At 41.3% G+C, this 22,911-nt stretch overlaps 1 protein-coding gene across 2 annotated transcripts in view; it reads left to right on the forward strand.

The window, feature by feature from the left end:
• RIC1 (RIC1 homolog, RAB6A GEF complex partner 1) overlaps positions 1-22,251 on the forward strand; it is a 90,182-nt gene extending 67,931 nt beyond the window's left edge. Inside the window, exons 13-26 of one of the 2 annotated variants that reach the window (XM_018560307.1) lie at positions 398-436; positions 3,427-3,537; positions 3,836-3,925; positions 4,118-4,278; positions 5,594-5,732; positions 6,682-6,798; positions 7,396-8,124; positions 10,378-10,536; positions 13,135-13,271; positions 15,253-15,539; positions 15,820-16,014; positions 17,109-17,286; positions 18,367-18,555; positions 21,385-22,251. In XM_018560307.1, the coding sequence (XP_018415809.1) occupies positions 398-436; positions 3,427-3,537; positions 3,836-3,925; positions 4,118-4,278; positions 5,594-5,732; positions 6,682-6,798; positions 7,396-8,124; positions 10,378-10,536; positions 13,135-13,271; positions 15,253-15,539; positions 15,820-16,014; positions 17,109-17,286; positions 18,367-18,555; positions 21,385-21,670 (2,817 nt within the window). In that variant the 3' untranslated portion in view covers positions 21,671-22,251. The remainder of the gene's footprint in view (positions 1-397; positions 437-3,426; positions 3,538-3,835; positions 3,926-4,117; positions 4,279-5,593; positions 5,733-6,681; positions 6,799-7,395; positions 8,125-10,377; positions 10,537-13,134; positions 13,272-15,252; positions 15,540-15,819; positions 16,015-17,108; positions 17,287-18,366; positions 18,556-21,384) is intronic. The other variant, XM_018560308.1, reaches the window with a different exon arrangement.
• The last annotated feature ends 660 nt before the right edge of the window (positions 22,252-22,911 follow it).

Consider the following 22,911-nt stretch of genomic DNA (forward strand, 5'->3'; position numbering starts at 1 on the left):
TGATAAATCCAGTTGTCACAAATAGCAAAGGGACAAGGCTTCGGCTCATTTACTGTTATACTCTAATTGAGAGATAAGATGGTTGATAGAATGCTAGTGGGGAAAAACATAAACAAGAAGATTCTAGGCTTCCCCTCTTGAGTCCCAATTTGGCTGACGGATGGATGCAGGGAATTCTCCAGTAAAAAATGTACCGCATGCAGAAAACAGTCACTTCTAACAAATGGATGCGCTATGTACTTCATGTCTGCAGAGTCCAGTTGTCACAAGTTATACATGTCCTAGTACACCCATCCTTTCTTTAGTCTTTATAAATTGATTTTGCTTTTAATTGTAAGAAAATTATTAATATTATTGTTGCAATCTTCTTTTTTTTTTTTATTCACTTTCTTTTTAGATCCATAGCACTTACCTTGAGAGTAACTGGCCAATTAGGGTGAGTAAACCGTTTTCAGATTCAAGAATCTCTATAGTTTAATGTTAAAACTGTTGTGAAGAAAAACATATCTGTGTTGCCTGTACCTACCAGTCACATTCTTAACCCCTTCGTTACGGGAGACGTACACTGTACGTCCAGCCACAAAGGGACCAAATGACTCGTCACGTACACTGTACGTGACGAGTTATTTGCTGCACTAGAAGGCTGCTAACCGCTGAGAATCAGCGGTTACCTTTCAGTAATAGATGTCTAACTATCTAGAGATCCATTACTGAAAGGGTTAACCTTTTTCAGACACCCGATACCTTAATATCGGGTGTCTGAGAGTCACAGCAAAGCGGACACACATGTCGGCTTTTGCCGGCATTCTGACAGCTCGTATAGATCGAGAGATATCTCTCTCAAGCTATACTGGCTTTTTTTTTTTTTATCTTTTGACTTTCAAGAATAGATACAAAATGTTATGTATTAGACACATAATGTATCTATTCTTGAAAGTAGAATGTTTAAGTTTTCTGAAACATTCACTGACAGCTGAATCCTGAACTGCTGCAGGATCAGTGTCACTAACTTATTATCGGCTGTTCTGAAGTTTGAAGCAGCCTGATAATAAAAAAAATGTATTAATTTATCAAGCAGTAATAGTGAGATTAATTCACAATGACTGCCTGATATAATTAAATAAATAAAATTTGTCAGTATAAAAAAAGTGAAAAGTGTAAATAAATTAAAAAAAATAGTGAAAAGTGTAAAAAAATTAAAAATAAGGGACAAATAAATGAATGTATGTATTGCATTTTTTTTTAGCTGTGCTGGTTTTGTTAAAAAAAAATACTACAAATCAAAACTGGGAAAAAAAGTTTTTTTTTACGTTTTTTCCTCTTTTTTTAATTTGTATTTGTCCTAAGTGAGGCGTTAGACACACATATGTGATATAAATATATAGCCCTATCTGTCCTCTAAAAAACAATATATAATATGTGTGGGTGCACTTTGTAAGAAAGTATATTACTGACGTGGAAGAATCACACAGCAAAAATGTCAAAAGTGTGTCAGTCATTTACGAACAGAAACTAAAAACAAGCTCAGTCATGAAGGGGTTAATGACATTTTATAGGACGAGCAGCAACATAAAACCATTTGTTACACAATCACCTCTATGAAAGTATTTTAATTTTATAGCTGAACATTGGTGCCCAATAGTACCAAAACTAACAGGAAAATAGCCTAAATAGTACAAATACTGACTTACTACAAGAATGGAGCAGTGAATAGACTGCAGCCGATTATTTACCACATGCTAACTATGTAACTGCTTTCATACTACAACTCCTAACTTGCGTTGTGTCGGTGCCATATGTTGGGACATGCAGGGGTTGGTAAAGAGGAAGTTTTTATATTAGTAAGGTTTTACCTTTAGTGTGTGCTTTTTTTTTTTGATTGCTGGTTAGTCGGTTGGAAGGCCCGTATTGTATGCCTGTGATTTCCCTGCAACTGGACTTGTTTTCTATTCCTAGCCTACCATGTCTTGTTCTGCATTGAGACTCTGTGAGGAGGTAGCCAGGCTGCAGGGCTTTGCTCCCTCATGTCAAAGCTGCCCACTGATGACTGCTGATTTAATGTATGGAGGAATAATCAAGGAACAGCAGAAGAGCATTAGAAAAGTCAGGTCCACATAATGAATAAAGCAGACAGGGCGATGCATGCAGTCCTTGGTTACAGCCTCGTCTCCTACAAGAACAGTGAGCGTAGTAGTGGCACAACCAAATCTCAGGAGACTAACAGTCACAGGCAGCAATTCACAGTTATGAAGCTGTAAGCACAGAAGTGCCTATGAACACTTGCATGTCAGGAAGCGCACTATTTTCAGGACAGGTAGAATTTTTTTAGGTTCAGATCCACTTTAACCCCACAAGGACCCTTTTGCTGCCAAGGCCTTTTTTCATTTTTTGCACACATTATATTCCACATTTTAGGTCTGAAAATGACTTGAACCCCCCAAACATTATATATTTTCTGAAAGCCACAACCCTGCTGATATAAAATGGTGGCAGTTACAAATTTGTATGTTGCACAATATTAGCTCAACTCTTTATCAAACCCAGAAATGTAGTGAAAAGTGCCCCAAAGCACAATGTATTGCCCCAAAGCACAATGTAATACTAATTTGTTTTGTAAAATATAAAAGATGAGGTTACAACGAGTAAATAGATATCCAACATGCCCAGGTTAAAAATTGTGTGCATCCGTGAACAAAATTCAGTACCCCAAAAAGTCCATAGACAATGCTTTAATAGACCCCACACGTCATCAGTTTAGAGATGCACATAAATATTGGCCCTAGAATTATTGCTCTTACTCTGGCATGTGCGGCGATACCCAACATGTGTAGCGCGATTGTCATTTTCGTACGTAGGCGCACCCAATGTGTTTACGTGAAAATGCCCGTGGGGGCAGGGGACTTTAAACAAATATATTTTATTGTTTTTACATTTTATTTAATTTTCTTTTTTAAAACTGTTCCACTTGAAATAAGCTATTGAAGTGCAGATCTCACTTCAATAGCTTATTGCTCGGCTTCAGGAGCCCAGCAATGACAGTTCAGGGACCTGAAGTGATGTAATGTGCATCGCTCCTGGTCCCATACAACAGGAAGGAGATCGTTGAACGGAAGTTCGCTGCTCTCCTCCCCAGCTTCCCTCCGGCATCAGACATGACGGTTCCGGGCCCACAGGAGGGGCAATGGAGCTCGGGAAACTTTACCGGCCCGTTGAAGCTATCTGGCGGCAGCCGAGCTGCCAGAATCGCTTTGATTGTAAAGTCAGCCGCCGAGAATCTGTTTAAACAGGCCCGCTGCCAATGACATACTATGTAGAGTTAAGCAAATAACATGATCTATTCTTGTATGCTGACAAACTCTCATTGAAGCCTGTATTTTTTTCACTTAGCCTGAAACTCAACTTTAAGTAAGCCTCTTTCTTTTACAGTATTCTGCCATAGACAAGGCTGGGCAAAATGTTGCTGTTGTTGGAAAATTTGGATTTGCACATTATTCTTTGGTCACCAAAAAATGGAAGCTGTTTGGAAATATTACACAGGCAAGTCTGTAATTTTCTTCCTCGTCTTCCTCCCCACATTTCCCCTGCCTCCCCCTTCCCTCCTTCCCTCCTTCCTTCCTCAGTTTCCCTTCTTCCTTTCTCCCTCCCTTTCCTTTCCCTTCACTCCTTCCTTCCTTCTCTCCATTGCCCTTGCTTTTCTTTCTTTCTTTCCTTCCTTTTCCTTTCTTTTTTCCCCCCTCTTCCCTTTTATTCATTGCACATTTTACTGCAACACAGTTGAACCCAATAAATGAATTGGAATGATTTGTCTCTTCTGATTTTATTTATTCTTCTTTAGGAGCAGAACATGACAGTGACAGGAGGTCTTGCTTGGTGGAATGATTTCATAGTTCTAGCATGTTACAATATAAATGATCATCAGGAAGAGGTGAGAAAATGGGTTGAGAAAATATTTTTGCTCATATTCCTTATATGTTGCATAAGATTATTTCATTTTAGGAGCATACAGCTTTTTAAAGTAAATGAGGGTTCTGAAATTGAAAGAGCATATGCTGTTATACTTTTTATCTCCCTACAAAATATAAAAAGGTTTAACACTTTTTTGGGTTTTTCTTTTAAGCTTCGGGCCTATCTTCGTACTTCCAACTTGGACAATGCCTTTGCACACGTGACCAAAGTGCAGCTGGAGACTCTCCTTCTCAGTGTGTTCAGAAATATGATGATCCTTTTTCGAGCAGACTGCTCTATCTGTCTCTACAGTATTGAAAGAAGATCTGAAGGGTGAGTACAGATGGCTATCGGTTTCTCTTACATTTGGCTTAGAGAGAATTTCCATTCAGCTATGCTTTAACTTGCAGTTAAAAATCCCATCTACACTACACGCTTTTTAACTCAAACTGAAAAGCATCAATAGCTCTACAGGCACTATTTCCAAGCCAGCCAATAGACTTTGGTAATCTATTGGGATCAGCGATGACCATCGAGTAAACTAGTTTTGTTACATTTTAATATGCAAGATACTACTGGGACAGTAGTCACCCGTTGGGCCCATTCAGACTGGATGAATTGGCGCTGTTCTTTCCAGTACAGTCACATCACAAAACAAGGCAAATTGCCTTGTTGAGGATGGGCTCAGTTCACACCACCGCATTGTGATGGTGTGCACTGAGGAAAGGTTACGGCATGCAGTACTTTTTTTCAACACAGCAAAGTGCAACGCGATACAATAGCATTGGGCTGTGCCCTTAGAATTTAATGAAATGTCACTTGTGACATTTGAATAAAGTTGCAACAATAAAAAAAAGTAAACGGTGTGATGCATCACAATCATCGCACCAGCACCAGCCATGTGTTGTGTTGTAGTGCAGCTGCTGGTTTGAATGGGCAGACAAATGGGGTCCTGGATACACCAATATCATCAATTTCTCACTGCCCTAATTTTCAACTCTTCTTTTCTACCTGGAGTTTTAGGTGTTTGGTGACATCATTTATATAGGCCCTGGCAGGTGTACAGACCCAGGAACTCAAGCACAGAGATTTCCTTGATAGATAAAATAAACTGGTAAAGCGAATATGTATAGTTCTGAATAACAAAAGGATTGGTTAAAACTAGGGTTCAGCTTTGTAAAGTGTTTAGGGGTTTTATAAATCGGCTTACAGACATCTTTTATTCTGTTTCCTAATCATCATTCTCTCTGCCTGGGAGCACCTAGGTAGCAAGGAGGCTTTTATAGAAAAACATGACATTTTATTATATTTCTGAAGAATTTAGGTATCAAAGTTGTGCTTATGCATCGTGTAAGAGAAAACCATTGTTTTAGCCTGGTAAAGTGCTATCATGAGCCGCTGTTCATACACATGGAGTACTATTGTATGGTATACTGTATCATGAGGACCAGTTGCTAGAGATTGCTATGCTTGCATGGGGTGCATGGAATGCATTTCTAATCTAAATCTTTTGTAAATTGTTTACTTTGCTTGATAAAATTATATTTTCTTTTAAACAGTAATAAAACCTATATTTTGTGTTTTTTGTGTTTCCTGTGTCCATTTGTGTGATACCCTCTTGCATATCTGTTCATCTTTTCTTCTGCAGGCCACATCCTTCAGTGTGTTTACAAGTCCTGCAGGAGGTGTCCATGTCTCGGTACATACCTCACCCGTCTCTTGTAGTGTCAGTCACCTTAACTTCAGTGAGAACAGAGACCGGTATCTCGTTAAAAATGTCTCAACAGGTATGGTGCTATAAGTAACAATTCAGTTTGTGTCTCTTTTATAATTATCCATTCTCTCTTTGTTACATTGCTAATTACAGCAATTAGTGTAATGGACTATTTTATATTTGCTGAACTGTGCATGGGGAATCCTTTTTAATCGCTGATGTTTCCAGATTCAGGAGAGTATACTTTTATGTTGCTCACAGCAAACAGCCTTTGACTGCTACTGTCACAGTCCAGGCTTAACTGTAAGTCGTAGATTATTAGTTGATGGTTGTCAGTAAGGTCACCAGAATTAGTGTCCCCATTGGGGGATTTCCCATCTATTCCTGTTCTGATGACAACCCAAAATGTGGGATTTTCTTTCAGTTTCAGTGATAACGGTCACCAGGACAAATAGATAGGGGGAATCTCCCTAAAGTTGCCCATACACCTTGCAATCATCTGACGAAACTTTTCGTCCAATCATACCGCTGTACGATTTTCGTAAGTCGGCCCCATCCTGCACCGATTATCACAAGGTTGAATCAGCAGTAATTAAAAGAAAGCACCTGGACAAATTCCGGTAATCGACCGCACGTATTTTCGTCTGCACGGGAGCAGTGTAAATCGTACGAAATTTGACATACGGAAACGCCACCAACCTTGCGAAAATCATACGATCGACCAAAGTTTTCTAACCTGCTGGTTAGTCGATCGATTGTACAGTATTCGCAGTTGTACACTGCCCATCAACCGTACGAATATTGGACGAAAGCAAGATCACATACGAAAATTGGCCAATGTTCGTAAGGTGTATGGGCAGCTTAACAGGGACACCCACAGTAATAAAAACCTGAAATGTGTTCCAATTCCTCTCCACTTTATCCAAAACCCCCCAAAAATTGGCTTCAGTTACATTTGATTTTGAGTCAATACAGAATAACGCTATTTATAGAATGATCTGGTTTTTCTTTTTCTATTTCAGGCGTGTGATGCAGAAAGCATAATGTTGAACCTAGCTGGGCAGCTAATAATGTTGCAGAGAGATCGCTCAGGTCCTCAGATTCGGGAAAAAGATGCTGCATCCCAACAGAAAAAGCTGGTATGTAATGGGGAGCCGTCTTATGTAAGAGGAAATGTATGTGTCTAGCACCCCCTACAGGAGGTTTGTTACTTAGAAATTCAGCATAGAAAGCAGATTTACAGTATGTGTGCGCTTTAAGTTGGTTTAGCTCATTCTAGGGACACTTCAGAATACTACTATTTGTGTTCTGTCATTTTACAAATTTGAGAACAGAAATGGGGGAAAGGTGGCATGAATACATATCTGCTGGAGACCTTTTCTTTAACTGATAACTCTCTTAAGCCATTTTCACATTTCAGCTTAGTGTTCTGTCTGTGATGCTGATTCTCTTCCTCCAGTAGCATTAGGTCACCGATCCAGAAAAGGAATGCAGACTTTTCTCTAACCTTCCTGACATGATCCTGTTCTGGGTCATTGACCTGAGATGTGCCAAAGGGTCAGCATGAGGGTCTGGTAACTACCATTTTCAGGATGAGGTCAGTCCTTGTACTTCTCTCCTGTCAGCCATACTTTTTCTAGGTGCAGTGCCAATATCCTACTTAGATGAATGAAGTTTAAGCTACCTCATACAATTATTAATTGTATGTATTTATTGTCCCTGTGTGTTCTTTTCAGCTGCCATTTTGTGCTCCAGTGGTCCTGGCTCAGTCTGTGGAAAATGTATGGAGCACCTGTAGAGTGAACAAGCAAAAGCGCCATCTTCTGGAGGCTCTCTGGCTCAGCTGTGGTGGAGCAGGCATGAAAGTTTGGCTTCCCTTGTTTCCCAGAGACAATCGCAAACCACATTCCTTCCTGTCCAAACGGATAATGCTGCCTTTCCACATCAACATCTACCCACTGGCTGTTTTGTTTGAAGATGCCCTGGTACTGGGGGCCATCAATGAGACTGTTGCTTATGACTGTTTGAACAACCTTAGCTCTCCTGCTGAGCATTTGGAGGTTCAGTTCCCCTATTGTATCGTAGAGAGGACCTCACAGATCTACCTCCACCATATCCTACGACAGCTCTTAGTCAGGAACTTAGGAGAGCAAGCTTTGCTCTTAGCCCATTCATGTGCCTCTTTACCTTACTTCCCACACGTGCTAGAGCTCATGCTCCATGAAGTATTGGAAGAAGAAGCTACCTCACGGGAGCCTATTCCCGACCCGCTGCTTCCCACAGTGGCCAAGTTCATCACAGAATTCCCCCTCTTTTTGCAGACTGTTGTTCATTGCGCACGCAAGACAGAGTATGCCCTTTGGAACTATCTTTTTGCTGCTGTGGGTAACCCTAAAGACTTGTTTGAGGAGTGCCTAATGGCTGAGGACCTTGACACAGCTGCCTCATATCTCATTATCCTCCAGGTAGCCTTCTATGTCATTTTCATCACCATTTACAAGTTAAAAAAAAAATCATAATAGGGTCTTTTTTTAACTATAATTTGGGTATAAAGCTATCGCCTCAGAAATGTTTAGATTGTTTTGAGCTACATAAGTATTTTACCCTCTTCTTTGTGATTCTGTTTTCATTTCTTTGGTGTATTTATTCGTTTTCACTTTTATGCTTTAAAGTATAACTAAAGGCAATTTTTTTGAGGGGTGGTGAGGGACTAGAACAACTGTTGAAATCTTCCAATAGGGGCACCTTTTCCTATTACAGCTTTTTAAGAGAAGATTTCCTTCACATTGGAACAATATCCTCTTCCTTCCTGTTGAGTCTACAGGACAGGAATTTGATAGAAATCTCCTGAAACGGGAGTAACCAAACTTTGGCCCTCCCGTTGTGTTGAAACTACAAATACAGTACCATTATGCATCTGCCTCTGGATGTCAATGTCTGTGGTTGTCAGCGTCTTGCAGTGCCTCATGGGATTTGTGGTTTCACCACATTTTAGAGGGCTGAAGTTTGGCTACCCCTATTCTATAAATGGTGAAATAAAAGTGGACAGCAGTTTAAGCCCTTGCCTACTCTATCCAATATGAGAAAAAAAATGGGATTTAGATATACTTTAAATGCTCTGAGAATAGTTGGTCGTAAAAGAGGTCCGTGCTGGAAAGGGTTAGAGCCTTTGTCGAGTTTTTATAGCTGCCTGTGTCCCTGTTACAGAGATTTTTCTTGCTTCTGTTTACTGGGACAGAAAGTTAGTCCACGTTTCCTTCCACGTAGTGTAACTAAAACAGGAAGTTATGGGACGACTTTTCAGTATGGACAGTAAAATCCTGACAAAGGTTCTAAAGTACAAAAAAACAAAAACTGGAATTAGACTTTATTCCAAGCTGGGAGATTCTGTCTCAAGTGTGCAGTATGTTAGTACAGTGTTACCAACATCCTTGCAGCACTGTGATGCCAACTTACTGCCTTATCCCTTGTTTGTCAAGATTTTTTGGAGGGCTTAATTGAATTCTAACTAATCTGTCCTTTTATGCTGTGTGAACTTGTGTGCCTGTTCTAAAGACAGTCGTTTTTGTTAGTAGGTATGAATGTTGAATATAAACTTTATATGTCCTTACATATGAATACCATATCTTTATATTAAAGTGTATTTTCACTTTTGCAGTCAAATTTTAGGAAACCCTAGAAATGTTTGTGTGTATATATTCCCACAGCATACCGAAAAAAAAAAAGTATTTCTTACCTTTTTAGATGTTTTGTTGCAGCAGGCAACATGGCTGAGTCCAGGATTTTTCTAGCACATGCACAGAGTCCTTATAGAAAGACTTGGGACTGAGATTTGATTATTGTGTTTCTCTCATTAACATACAATGGAAACCCCCCATCCTAAAATTACAAAGGAGAAGCAAGTAGAGATTTTAACCCTTAAGAAGCCAAGAAGACTTAACCCAAGCAAAAACAATTTAAACTGCAAGCAGCATTTTTTAAATATTTTTTTTTCCGCTTATGTGATGTGAATGAGAACATGTAACAAACATAAAATAGGCTTTATCCCAATTTGGCTGCAAAAGTGCAACCAGCTTGACCTTTCAGATATAAGTAGAACATAAGTAGCGTGCTTCCAGTTGGTTGGCTTAGACAACTCTTGTGTGTAATATGTTAATTTGGACATATATTGGTACTGTATGGTTTGAATTTAAAAAAAAAGAGATTCAGTGTGCAATTAGAATATTTTTACTGTATTTTTTAGACTTGTTCCACTTAGCAGAAAACTAATGATTTGAAGTTGCAGTCTCCAATGAAAGGTTGTCTCTATTCTTCTTCCTGGTCCCAGCTCATCTCCTGGCAGCGAGAGCAAACGTTCTCCCAAGACTAAGTTGTGTTTATGTAATGAGCCCATCCTGTATGATGACGTGCCATGGGAAAGAACACATGGGTTCATTTTAGTAGCTCAAGTTACACAAGCGTCATGTAGTAGTAATTGCACACACGTGATGGTAATGTCCATAAAATAGATTTTCCTTTCATTGCTACTACATGCTATTTGCCTAATTTACACTATTTAGTTATTCCATTTGTGTAGCAATGTATCCCATATAATTGTAATTATTGCAACCAATTTCAGTATTGCTAACAGTAGTGAGATTGAAGTAATAGCATTTGCCAGTGTGTTCTTGCCCTTTTTAAATCACTCATCTTCACTGACATGTCTGTTTTGCTTGCAGAATATGGAGGCAGCAGCAGTGAGCAGACAGCATGCTACCCTTCTGTTTAACACTGCGCTGGAGCAAGGGAAGTGGGATCTCTGCAGGCATATGATACGATTTCTGAAAGCCATAGGCTCAGGGGAATGTGAAACTCCTCCTGCTACTCCGACTTCACAGGTTACTGTTGTTATCATTCTTTGCATAGCTCTAACTTAATAATACATTTCTGTATCTTCAGGAAATCCTCTTCAAATATAAATATACCGTGTTTCCCCGAAAATAAGACAGTGTCTTATTTTTTTTTTTTGCACGAATCACTCACATACACACTCACATACACACTCACTCTCTATTGTCAAAAGTATTGGGACACCGCTCCAAATCATTGGATTCAGGTGTTCCAATCACCTCCATGGCCCAGGTGTATAAAATCAACATCCTAGGCATGCAGACTGCTTCTACAAACATTTGTGAAAGAATGGGTCGCTCTCAGGAGCTCAGTGAATTCATGCGTGGTACCGTGATAGGTTGCCACCTGTGCAATAAGTCCATCGGTGCATTTCCTTGCTACTAAATATTCCGCTGTCACCTGTTAGTGGTATTATAACAAAGTGGAAGCAACTGGGCCACGTAAAAGGACAGAGAGGGGTCAGCGCATGCTGAAGCACACAGTGCGCAGAAGTCTCCAACTGTCTGCAGAATCAATAGCTACAGACCTCCAAACTTCGTGTGGCCTTCAGATTGGCACAACAACAGTGCGTGGAGAGCTTCATGGAATGAGTTTCCATGGCCGAGCAGCTGCATCCAAGCCTTACATCACCAAGTGCAATGCAAAGTGTCGGATGCAGTGGTGTAAAGCACGCCACCACTGGACTCTAGAGTAGTGGAGACGCATTCTCTGGAGTGACGAATCACTCTTCTCTGTCTGGCAATCCGATGGACATGTCTGGGTTTGGCGGTTGCCAGGAGAACGGTACTTGCCTGACTGCATTGTGCCAAGTTTAAAGTTTGGTGGAGGGGGGATTATGGTGTGGGGTTGTTTTTCAGGGGTTGGGCTTCGCCCCTTAGTTCCAGTGAAGGGAACTCTTAAGGCATCAGCATACCAAGACATTTTGGGCCATTTCATGCTCCCAACTTTGTGGGAACAGTTTGGGGATGGCCCCTTCCTGTTCCAACATGACTGCGCACCAGTGTACAAAGCAAGGTCCATAAAGACATGGATGAGCGAGTTTGGGGTGGAGGAACTTGATTGGCCTGCACAGAGTCCTGAACTCAACCCGATAGAACACCTTTGGGATGAATTAGAGCGGAGACTGTGAGCCAGGCCTTCTCGTGCAACATCCGTACCTGACCTCACAAATGCTCTTCTGGAAGAACGGTCAAACATTCCTATAGGCACACTCCTAAACCTTGTGGACGCCTTCCCTGAAGAGTTGAAGCTGTTATAGCGGCAAAGAGTGGGCCAACTCAATATTGAGCCCTACGGACTAAGACTGGGATGCCATGACAGTTCATGTGCGTGTAAAGGCGGGCGTCCCAATACTTTTGGCAATAGTGTGTGTGTGTGTTATGTTCTGCATTACAAAATGACGGACAGAACAATCCTGATGATTATTAGCTGCCCAGATAAGGCCAGCCTCGTAGAGACATTTTACCAAGGAAACTGTACAGCTGTGACACTAAGCCCTGGTTCACACCTAGGCGTATTGCATATGCGCGGTTGTCGTGCGTTTTTTACCGCGTTTCGCGGTAAAAAAAAGCGTGCGACAAACGCGCTTTTCCGAGGGCTACTTGGCTGTATCCCAATGGAAACGCACAACAAAAACGGCCCAAAGTAGTACATGTACCTTTTCAGGCGTGGGCCGTTTTGTAGCGTGTTAGGGACGGGCTGAAATACGCCAAGGTGTGAACCAGACCCATTGAATACAATGGGATTTAGATGTTTGAGCGTTTTGTAGAGCGTTCGTCAAGCGTAGAACGGGGGCTTAGTATAGCCTGCTTTATCTCCTAGGGCTCATGGCGACTGGCACTCTATTCAAAAGCTGTGTCTGCTATTCCTCAGTAGAACATGCTGTGGCTGAAGAAAAAAGCAGGTCAAACGCATCCTCTGAACTGCCATATGTAATGCTCAATTGAAGTCTACAGGATTTGATGTGCATTCCAAATGCATGTCAAATACAGGAAAACAGTGCCTGTCGTCATGAGCCCTTAAAGTGACTCAGTTGAATCCTGTAAAGAAGGAATATACTTACCAGTGCCTGCACCACCAAACACCCCTTTGATAAAGAGTAATAAACTGCTAAAAGTTTGAGGTACCTCCACATTGGTTCCATGTCCTGTAGTGAATAATTTTTATTTTTGCACATTTTCCCCCCCACATTAACTTTTACAGTAATACTGTTTGTATGTGCGGCTTTGGCGTCGGGAACAAATTCCATTCATAGCCAGTACTATTTGTTAGATAAATAACTATGCAAATGTACATTATATGACTTGACTAGATGCTTCTCACTTCCTGGTTCACCAGTAGAATAGAATAGGCCAAAGACAAACTAAAAGGAAGTCCTTTTACATATAGAAGCATTGGGGGTTTTCCCCATGTACTCTATATAGGGTACCCAGATATACCTTGGGACTAGAGATAAAACGTGTAGAAACTGAAGCATGTCTTAATGACAGAATAATATATTCCCTGTTACAATGATCTATAGAGCTATGTTCAAATATTTGCAGGTATGGTTGAAAACTGACCTTTTTTTTTCCATTTTCACCCAGGAGCCCAGTTCTTCTGGTGGGTTTGAATTCTTTCGAAATCGCAGCATAAGTTTGTCACAGGGTGCTGAGAATCTTGCTGTGGGAAAAATTAACCTCCAGAAAGCACTGAGCATGCCATCTGGCCCAGCAGGCAAACGGTAAAGCTGATCTGAAATTAATTCAAATAAAAAAAATAATGTTTTTACAACCGTATGACTTGGGAAGCTCCCACTATTCCCTGAGGTTCCCAAGTAATGCCATCAATGTCTTTTCTGTGACACAGAGGGATCTCTTGGCTGGCTGACATTTTACTGGAGCCAGGGTTAGGTGGATGAAATAATTCTTATATATATCTGCATTTCTCATACTACTGGAAACAACAAGTGTCACAGTTATTGGCATATTTCAATATTGTCATCTAACAGTCTTTCAGGCAGGAACAAAGAAACAAACAAAAAAATACATACAGAGGGGGATTTAACAAAACTGGAGCAGTTGCCCAGGGCAACCAATCAGCTTCATTTTCAAAGCTTAAGTGAGCAAACCTAAGAGAGAAGCTGATTGGTTACTATGCCCCCCCCATAGTACCCTGTTTCCCGAAAATAAGACCTACCCTGAAAATAAGACCTAGTACTATTTTTGGGAATTGCTAAAATATAAGACCTACCCCGAAAATAAGACCTAGCTGTGACCATTCCCAGGGCTGGTGGTGGCATAAGATGGAACTTGAAGAGCTGCGGGAGAGAATTCAGCGGTGCCAACGAAGCCAGATATAGAGGAAGCAAGGCGGCACTGGAGGGAGCAGAGCCGCATAAGCCAATGCCAACTCCTGTCACAGGCGGAGTGATACCAAATGCACTCTGCCTGTGAGGAATCGATAGTGAAAGTGCGCTTCGCTCATTCTGGCCAGCGATTGGTTAGCAAATTGCTCTTGGAAAGGTACGGCACCACTGATCACCATATTTGTGTACATGAATACATGTAGACTGTTGTATATAAATAAGTGTGGATTGTTGTACATAAAAAAATAATTAAGACCTACCCCGAAAATAAGACCTAGTGTGTTTTTTTGAGCCTAGAAAAATATAAGACAGTGTCTTATTTTCGGGGAAACACGGTATGTTACTTTGTTGGTAAAATGTTTGGAGTTTCTTTGATTCTGCATTCAGTCAGAACTCTTTCAGACTACTCTGATTACAAAGGGCAGGTGAAATGACTAGCTAGAACTACTCTTCATATATACAGCTCCATTCTGGTCACCAAGGTATTTTGAGGAGGAGTAACTACATGTGACTATAGTCAGAGGCCTCCACATGTGCCTGACTATTAGAGGTGTAAAGAACCCATAAACAGTTTATTATATTTTTTTATTGTTTTCCTGAAATTGCATTGGGTTATGTTGTAAGGGTGGATTAAATCAAATAGTATTTTTTAAAGGGTTTCTTAAATATAATGCATTCATATAAAAGCCAAACAGATGGATGACCTTAATCCCACACTATGTAATGTAAATGTACTTAAAGAACAACTATAGGCAAATGACAAATGTACCACTGCACTGCAATGGTAAGGGTTAAGTGCTTATTTTAGTCTAGGGTCCACAAAAAAAAAGATATACTTAACCGATCCTGCCTATTAGACCGCTCCCCGCCGCCTCTCTCGCCCTCCCCCTGCGGCAGTCAAATGTCCCTCAGTGTTCCCATGTCTAATGAACTGTATTAGACGTGATGACTCACGGGTCATTAGAATGCCAGAGCCTGGGGGAGAAAAGGCTTCTGGGACACGTCTAGCAACCAGGTAGGACAGTTTCAGGTGAGTAAATCTTCTTTATTTTCATCTCTACACCAAAGCAAGCACTTAACCCTTGCAGTGCGGGGGTAGCCCCACTGCAAGGGTTAATTTGTCATTTGCCTGGAGTGGAAGGTGAGACAAACTCTGTTTTTAATGGATTGCAGCAAAATGTAGTACTGTGTTAGCCATTGTTGGAAACATAAAAATGAAGTTTCAGGTGGTTCTGTCTATGAACGTTGTTGATTAAAGCTGCATGCTTTTGAAGCAGCTCATGTCTCTTCTTTGGGTATAGTAAAGCCTATTTATGGATGGTCAGTTTGTATCACAGCCTGTTTGTTCTTTGTTTAGGTGGAGTAAAGACAGTGACTGTGCAGAGAACATGTACATCGACATGATGCTGTGGCGGCACGCCCGAAGACTACTGGAGGAAATCAGACTCAAGGACCTTGGCTCCTTCTCTGCTCAGCTGGGCTTTGAGTTAATAGGCTGGCTATGCAAAGAGCGAACACGGGCTGCCCGGGTGGAAGACTTTGTCACTGCCTTGAAGACGCTACACAAGGATTTCCTGTGGCCATTTCCTGTTATCCCAGCCTCCTCTATCAGCTCTCCACTTAAGAATGGCAAGTTCCGGACAGGTATAAGACACGTCTGCTCAGTCTCACATCCCGGCCACGCCCCGACAGGTATGCTCCTTGTGTGCTTTTGTGACTTTATGTCCTGGTGGATGTAGTAGACGTATTTGATTTTAGAGTTTCACCAAGTACTCTCACTAGTGTATTTATGGTCACTGTTGTATGAAAATCTGTGTAGGAATGAAAATGCCAAAAATATGAGCTTCTAAATGTGTATATAAAATCCTTTGTGTGAAAATATTCTTATGTGTTTAGTAAAACCTGGTATGTTGCTACTTTACAGTGATTGGCGATCAGTTTCTTAAGTCCCAGTCTGCGGAAAACTTCTTAAACATGGATATGGACAGTGGTGTTCCTAGTGCCCCACGAAGTCACAGTTGGATGGGTAGCATTGGGACCAACCAGAGAGAGATGGACACTGCCTCTTCTCACAGTCCTCACACCCAGGATGCTTTCCTTTCTCCATTGATAAATAAAGGTGGGTGCACCTTTTCAGATACTATCATATTTTGTAGTGTAAATTAACAAGGGAACCAAATAAATTGGAGAGAATATTTGTGTTTGTGCACACCATTTGTGTAAGGCATGTTTATAAGACATCAGTAAATGAAATTATTGTCTGCCTTTGAAAAGCTAGGGACTCTTATAACATCTTCAGGCTTGGGGGAGAAATGTTTGAAGGACAATATCATTAAACGTTCTACGATGAAGCAAGCGCAAAATAAGAGGCCAGTGAAATAAACATACTCTCAGTACCTTTTTTTGAAGCTGTTCAGTGTTTTGGGTACTTAACTTGATAGTAAACTCAGGCATTGAATCTTAAAACTGCATTCAAGTACCTTTTAACTATTAACAAAAATGTCTCTTATTTGTGTATCAGTCAGCTGTACATCCTCCAATCATCTCTGAATTGGTGCTGACACTGTCCTTCCTTCTGGAGGGGGGCTACTTTTGTTCCCCATGGTCCCTGTGTGTGTTGTAAAGTAGCCATCACTCCAAGCTCACTTCTGTGATGGACTACAATCTCAATACAAGATTGTAGTCCATCATGGGAGTGAGTTTGGAGCGGTGGCTACTTTACAACTCAGATTTTAGAATGAAAATGTGTCCAGTTCCCCATAGGAAATTCTCCCAAGTTTTGGTGTAGAGTCGCAAGAAGCACACTTGTAACATTTGGTGTTCCTATCTACTCTTCAGTTTCTAAAGAAAGAGAAATCTTCTCCTGGTGAAAACCAGTGGAAGCCTCCCATAAGGGGACAAAGGAGATTTGGTTGGGGCCAAGATCCCTCTGTTCTGATGGTCCTAAATTTTTCGAAGTGATGGTAGATGAAAAGTCTAGGAGACGATTGACCAGATAACTGCCTGCCATGGACTTCTCCAAGGTAGTCCAAAGGTTGCCCTTAGTGTTTTGGTGTGAATAAACTATTGTAAGCCATTACTTTATAATACAAGTGTAAGTCTGAGAGACCTACACTTATATTTAGCAGATTTGATGACATGGTATTCTAGTGGACTGGAGATCTGTTTATCTCATTATAACACACTATTCTGACCCAAATGTATGATCTGCAGGAGATGAATGTAGCATTGGATCTGCAACTGACCTAACGGAAACAAGCTCTATGGTGGATGGGGATTGGACCATGGTTGATGAGAACTTTTCCACCTTAAGTCTGACCCAGTCAGAGCTTGAACACATTTCAATGGAACTGGCCAATAAGGGACCTCACAAATCACAAGTTCAGATACGGTAAGCAGCAACTTTGTAGTACTGGGGCTGCAGGGCAAATTTAGATTGTCTGTGATGTTCTAGAGGGAAGGAAGATGCAAAGATAAAGAATGTTCCATGAATAATTCCATGAGTAAGTCTTGCCTTCCCTTGGATTCTCACCCACAATCTAAGGTATCATTCCTTGAAAAGGTTGATCTGGAAATTATTTAATTCAGCCCAACAACCCCAATTTAAAGGCTAGATTATTAGTTTGTGATTGGGCCTTCCCTGTGTATCAGTTGGTGGGGTACCTAATAATTTCATTGTTGAGTGTAATGAATTTACAGTGAAACGTATTAACAATAAGTATTACCAATTTGGTTTGCTTGCTGTATACAGGAGAGGAGGGCATATTTGATTTGGAAAGTAGAAATAATGCTTGCACTATAAAATACAAAAGACATTGAGAGAAATGTATCAGAACTGGAGCAGACAAACTCTGGAGCAGTTGCCCAGGGTAACCAATCAGCTTCTATCTTCAGTTTGCTCATTTAAGATTTGAAAATGAAAGAGAGAAGCTGATTGGTTGCCATGCACAGCTGCTCCAGATTTTGTCTGCTCCAGCGTTGATAAATTCCCTTCATTGAGACTAAAAAGGAATAATGCTTAATCCTATAGTTTTTTTAAAAGTTTATATCTTGAGTATACAACATGTTTACTGAGATGTCATAGGTGCAAGACATTTGGATGAAGGGAGCACTATGTACATATTCAGCCCTGATGTCCAGCCACATCCTCTATTCTACTAGAAGTGTAGAGGAGAGAACCTGGTATATATGAAAAGTGTGCCAACAGGAAAATAGGTTTCTGCCTATGACGACTCTTCAGAATCCTTTTTATTTTTACACTGTGCACTCTAAAAATACCTGCAAATTGAGCAATCATTCAATGTACAGTAGTAACAGAATGATGACAGGATTTTTTGTTTTAGATTATATCACTTACAAGGTATTTGGCTTTAAGCTTTGCTCAATGACTTGCACATAAGAGTAACTGTGCATGTATTAAGTGTGGTGTTTGTTTTGTAATATACAAACTTTTGGTTGTACATTTCTGCAGCTACTTACTTCATGTATTCATGGAAGCGGGATGCTTGGAGTGGTGTGTGGTCATTGGTCTTTTATTGCGGGAATCATCCATCATTAACCAGGTTTTAAATCTTATGCAATGCCCTGAGGTTGCAGAAGAGATGCTGCAGGGTATACTTACCGGGCTTCATGCGGTGGACACTTGGGCCACAACTGACTGGTGAGTAGAAAGTTGTGGCTTCCAGGGGAGACTTTTGTAAACAACTGTAGAACATGTGGGCTTTGGTTATACACCAACAACTGTTTTGTGAATGTGCACAGGTCATGGAATATATCTGCCGTCACCACAAGTCTTTTTACATGGTTCCACAGGGGGAAAAAAACTGGACATGTTTCTTTTTTCTAAAACCGTACCCCAACTTCCCAGATTGTTTATCATTCATTTTTGTGTAACAAGTACTTAGCTGAGGAAGGAGTGGTCCATAACACTGGTAGTTTCTTCCTTCCTTTCAATCTCTAAACTGAGGATGACTGTTGGCTGTTTTCACTACATAATTGCAACATTTTATTTTAAATAGTATCTAAAGGCAATTAGTGTTATGTTTTGTATTGATTGGTGATTGGGCTAGAACAGTGATGGCGAACCTTTTTGAGCCGGAGTGCCCAAACTGGATCACTAAACCAACTTGTGTATCTCAAAGTGCCAACCCTTCAATTAGACCTGGATACTCTTAGGTGGGCTCTACAGTTCTGAAGTGGTCTGTACTGGCTCTCAGGGGGATGTGCGGCTCTCAGGTGGGCTCTGTGGGGTTTCTGGTGGTCTGTACAGGCTCTCAGAGGAGCTGTGCAGCTCTCAGACAGTCGATTTATGGCTTTTGGGTGGGCTCTGTGGTCCCTCAGGTGGTATGTATGGGCTCTCTGGGGGGCTGTGCGGCTCTCGGGTGGCCTATAAGGGTTTTCAGGTGGGCTCTCAGGTGGTCTGTTTGGGCTCTCTGGGGGGCTATTCTGCATTGCTGTATAACTATCATACAGCAATGCAGAATACCACCAGCTATGCGGGACTACAAGTCCCAGCAATACATTATAATGAAAGTCAGCACTACATAGCAGAGGCATAACTAGAAACCTAGTCTTCCCCGCAGAAATAATAATTTACTATTGCTGTGGGGAAGGGGGGCAATTATTATCGCTGCCTGGGGGAGAATTGTTTTTAGGCAGGAGTTAATAAATAAAAAAAACCCATGCAGCAATAATAATCACCCCCTGCAGCCGGGACAGAAATTACTATTAGTTATTACCGTATTTGCCAGCGTATAAGACGACTCGGCGTATAAGACGACCCCCCACTTTTTGTGTAAAAAATATAGGTTTTGGGCTATACTCGTCATATAAGATACGAGAGTATAGCCCAAAATAATGTTTAAATGCACTTACTAACCTCCTTGGCGGTATTCCGAAGTGTGGCTCGGGGTTAATTTTCAGTACCATAAGCGGTAACCCCGAGCCACAATAGGGAATACAGTCTCTTACCTTGTCCACGATCCCCGCTGTGTCCTCCGTCTTCCGCCGAGCCAATCACGGCAGGCTTTGTATTTAATGAATACAGGCTTTGAAGACTTAATTGTCGGCTGCCACAGCTCTCCGTGTTCCTCCGCGGCAGCCGAAAATGGTAAAATAGACTTCTGTTGTCAGTTCAGCGGTGGAGAGAGGGAACTACTGTATAACAAAATTAATTGGATTGGGACCGCTATCGCTGCGTCCCTTTGGTAATGCAGACCTGGGCTTGCGTGCCAGCAGAGGGGGCCCCACGTGCCCACTCTGGCACGCGTGCCATAGGTTCGCCACCGCTGGGCTAGAACTTCTGTCACTTTATTACTGTGTGCCTCCCCACTAAGACAATTTACCCTCTCCATTTATCCTAACGGCACTTGTTCCAGTGACAACTGTTGAAGAGGGGTTTCCCTCACTTTAGAGATTTCCTCTCGCATCCTTTTGTGTCTACGGGACAGGAAGTGAAGTTAAATCTCTCAATGGAACACAGATCACTGGAAAAACCAGACTGGTTTGAACCATTCTGTACTGCTAAGTTTGGGGTTTAGATATACTTTAAATTGACAGTCTCGTCAACCCCACAGTGCTACCTTAAAAATGCAGAGGCAATGCCGACCTGCCAAGTGTACAAGTTTTTCACCAAGGTACTAAACCAGCTTCTCTCAACCAGGGTTCTGTGGAACCCTGGGGTACTTCCAAAGGCTGCATGAGTAGATAGAGGAGGGGCAGACTGATCTCTTTTATATACTGACCACCAGTGTAAGCGGTCACTGCAATTTTTGCTGTCTGTTTTCCTTTTCATGGCCATTTGTTATTATTTGTTTCATTTCATGATTAGATTATTTTGTCATCTGAGGGTTTAGGTACACCCCATTCTTGATTTAAAACTTTCTATGAAAGACAAATAGCACCTTGTGCCAATCCCTGAATAGCTGCAAGCACTATAAGAAGTGTTACCCTCTAAATGTATCAAGATATAATTGTATAATATTAGCACATTCGGGTTATCGTATTTGAACACTTTCCATAACCTACTGATCGAGTAACTGTACCATTAGCTGTAGATATATCATTTTTACTGGGGTTCCCCGAGACCTGAAAACATTTTAAGGATTCCTTCATGGGAAAAAAGGTTGAGAAAGGCTGCACTGCACTATATAGTATCCTCTGGTTAAACTTGCAGAGACTCAGGCCCATCCTATTATAATTCTGCAGTATGGTATTGTTCACCCTCCTGGTCCAGCTGCAGGACATGGAACAACGATTAACCACTTGAAGTCCGCGGTGTTAAACCCCCTTCCCATCCAGGCCATTTTTCAGTATTCAGCGCTGCGGTACTTTGACTGACATTTATTCCGTCATGCAGCGCTGTACTGAAATGAATTTTATATAATTTTTTAGGGACAGATAGCGAGGAAAGGTTAGGCGCCATTCATTCTGTACATAATGAAGTTATATTGGTAAGCCGGTCCTTATCTATGTTTATGTTCCCTTTCAGCCCTGGATATAAGCCATTCTTAAATATCATAAAACCTCAGCTGCAGAAACTGAGGGAAGCAACAGTGGAACAAGTGCAGCCTGAAGTGTTTCAGCCCATAGTCATCTCAAAGGTCACAGAACAACCCAGCCCCAGGGCGGAGGAGAGCCGCAGCTCAACCAGCCACAGCACCAGCCCTCAAAGTGACCCGGGCAGCTGTAATGTCAGCAGGCACGAGGAGAATGTGTCTAGACTGGAGCAAGAGGAGGCCTTCCAGGAAGGGAGCTACGATTGCATTATTTCTTAATAAGCAGCAAGCTCTGCAGACTGAAATCACAGCAGTATTACCGACACAGTCAGTCACAAGCGGCTGGTTACACAACTGACACTTCTAATGGGTGTGAGGCAACTTATTTTCAGTGGTTTCCAAGAAACCATCACTAAGATATTTGAAGCCTTATATTTGTTTTGTTTTTTCTTTCTACACCTTTCCTCGCCCCCCAATCCTTTTTTTATTCTTCCTAATGAGAACTCTTCAATGTGTTTGAGGAATTCATTGCTCCCGGATCGTGGAACCGAGCTGCTAAAGAGGATAAATATGCTTCTGATATGTTTGAAGTGCAGCATAAAAGGTCTCTACTACAAATCCGGATAACAAGTCCCCACCCGGTGTGAAAGTGAAATGATAATCCTTCCTCTGGGCATGAATATTGTGGTGTTCAGCCTTTCAATGATTATGATTTCACAGCGGTAATTTGTATAGAAGCCGTTTCTGCTCTCCAGGCAAGAGAAAAGCAATTCAGCCGCCCACTTATTTCAGGTTCTCCAAGCTAACAATCTTAAGAGCCTTGACGGCAGCTTTGGCTGCCACGTCAGCATTTGCATCTCTGATCAAGCAGGGAGCCCAGTTCTCGGTTGACAACAAAAATCCAGATTGCAGGAGCAGACTGAGGTTGCAGAGTATTTTGGGTGCTATGATTTTTCTGAAGAGGTTTGGTATTATAGTGTAAATATCACCGTGTATTTTTGTGAATATTTCTTTCTAAAGATGAGAAAAGATTGTCCTCTCATATTTTGGATCTGTAAGATGATGTTACCGCAGGGCCATCCAATACCGCCTGCCTCCAGCTGGAAAGCCATTTTTTTCTTTGCACTTTGCATTGGACGACAGCTTCTCGAATATCGGTTCATCAGCTACACTGTTCATCTACAGAAATAACATTTTAACTACTGTGACTGAACGCTAAACGGCCCTCCTAGTGTTTTTTTTTTTTAAATAAGGTACAATAAGGTTCTTATTTATTACCTTTGTACAATAATTCATCTGAACATAGGGGTTTTGTAAATAAAATTTGTAATCGTGTTACATGATGCTCTACACAGCGGTAATTTCATCTATAAGCAAAATGTATTTTTGGCCATTTTTTATAAAGTGTATGATTTAGCCTTTATTTTAACTTTCATAGGACATGCCTGTTGGGACAGAAAGACACGAGAAACGAAATGTATGTCATGTGACCGATCATCTCTTGCCGTTTCTTTATCATT

This window comes from Nanorana parkeri, unplaced genomic scaffold (genome assembly GCF_000935625.1).
Source record: "Nanorana parkeri isolate BGI_ZX_2015 unplaced genomic scaffold, ASM93562v1 scaffold447, whole genome shotgun sequence".
NCBI classification, from domain to species: domain Eukaryota; kingdom Metazoa; phylum Chordata; class Amphibia; order Anura; family Dicroglossidae; genus Nanorana; species Nanorana parkeri.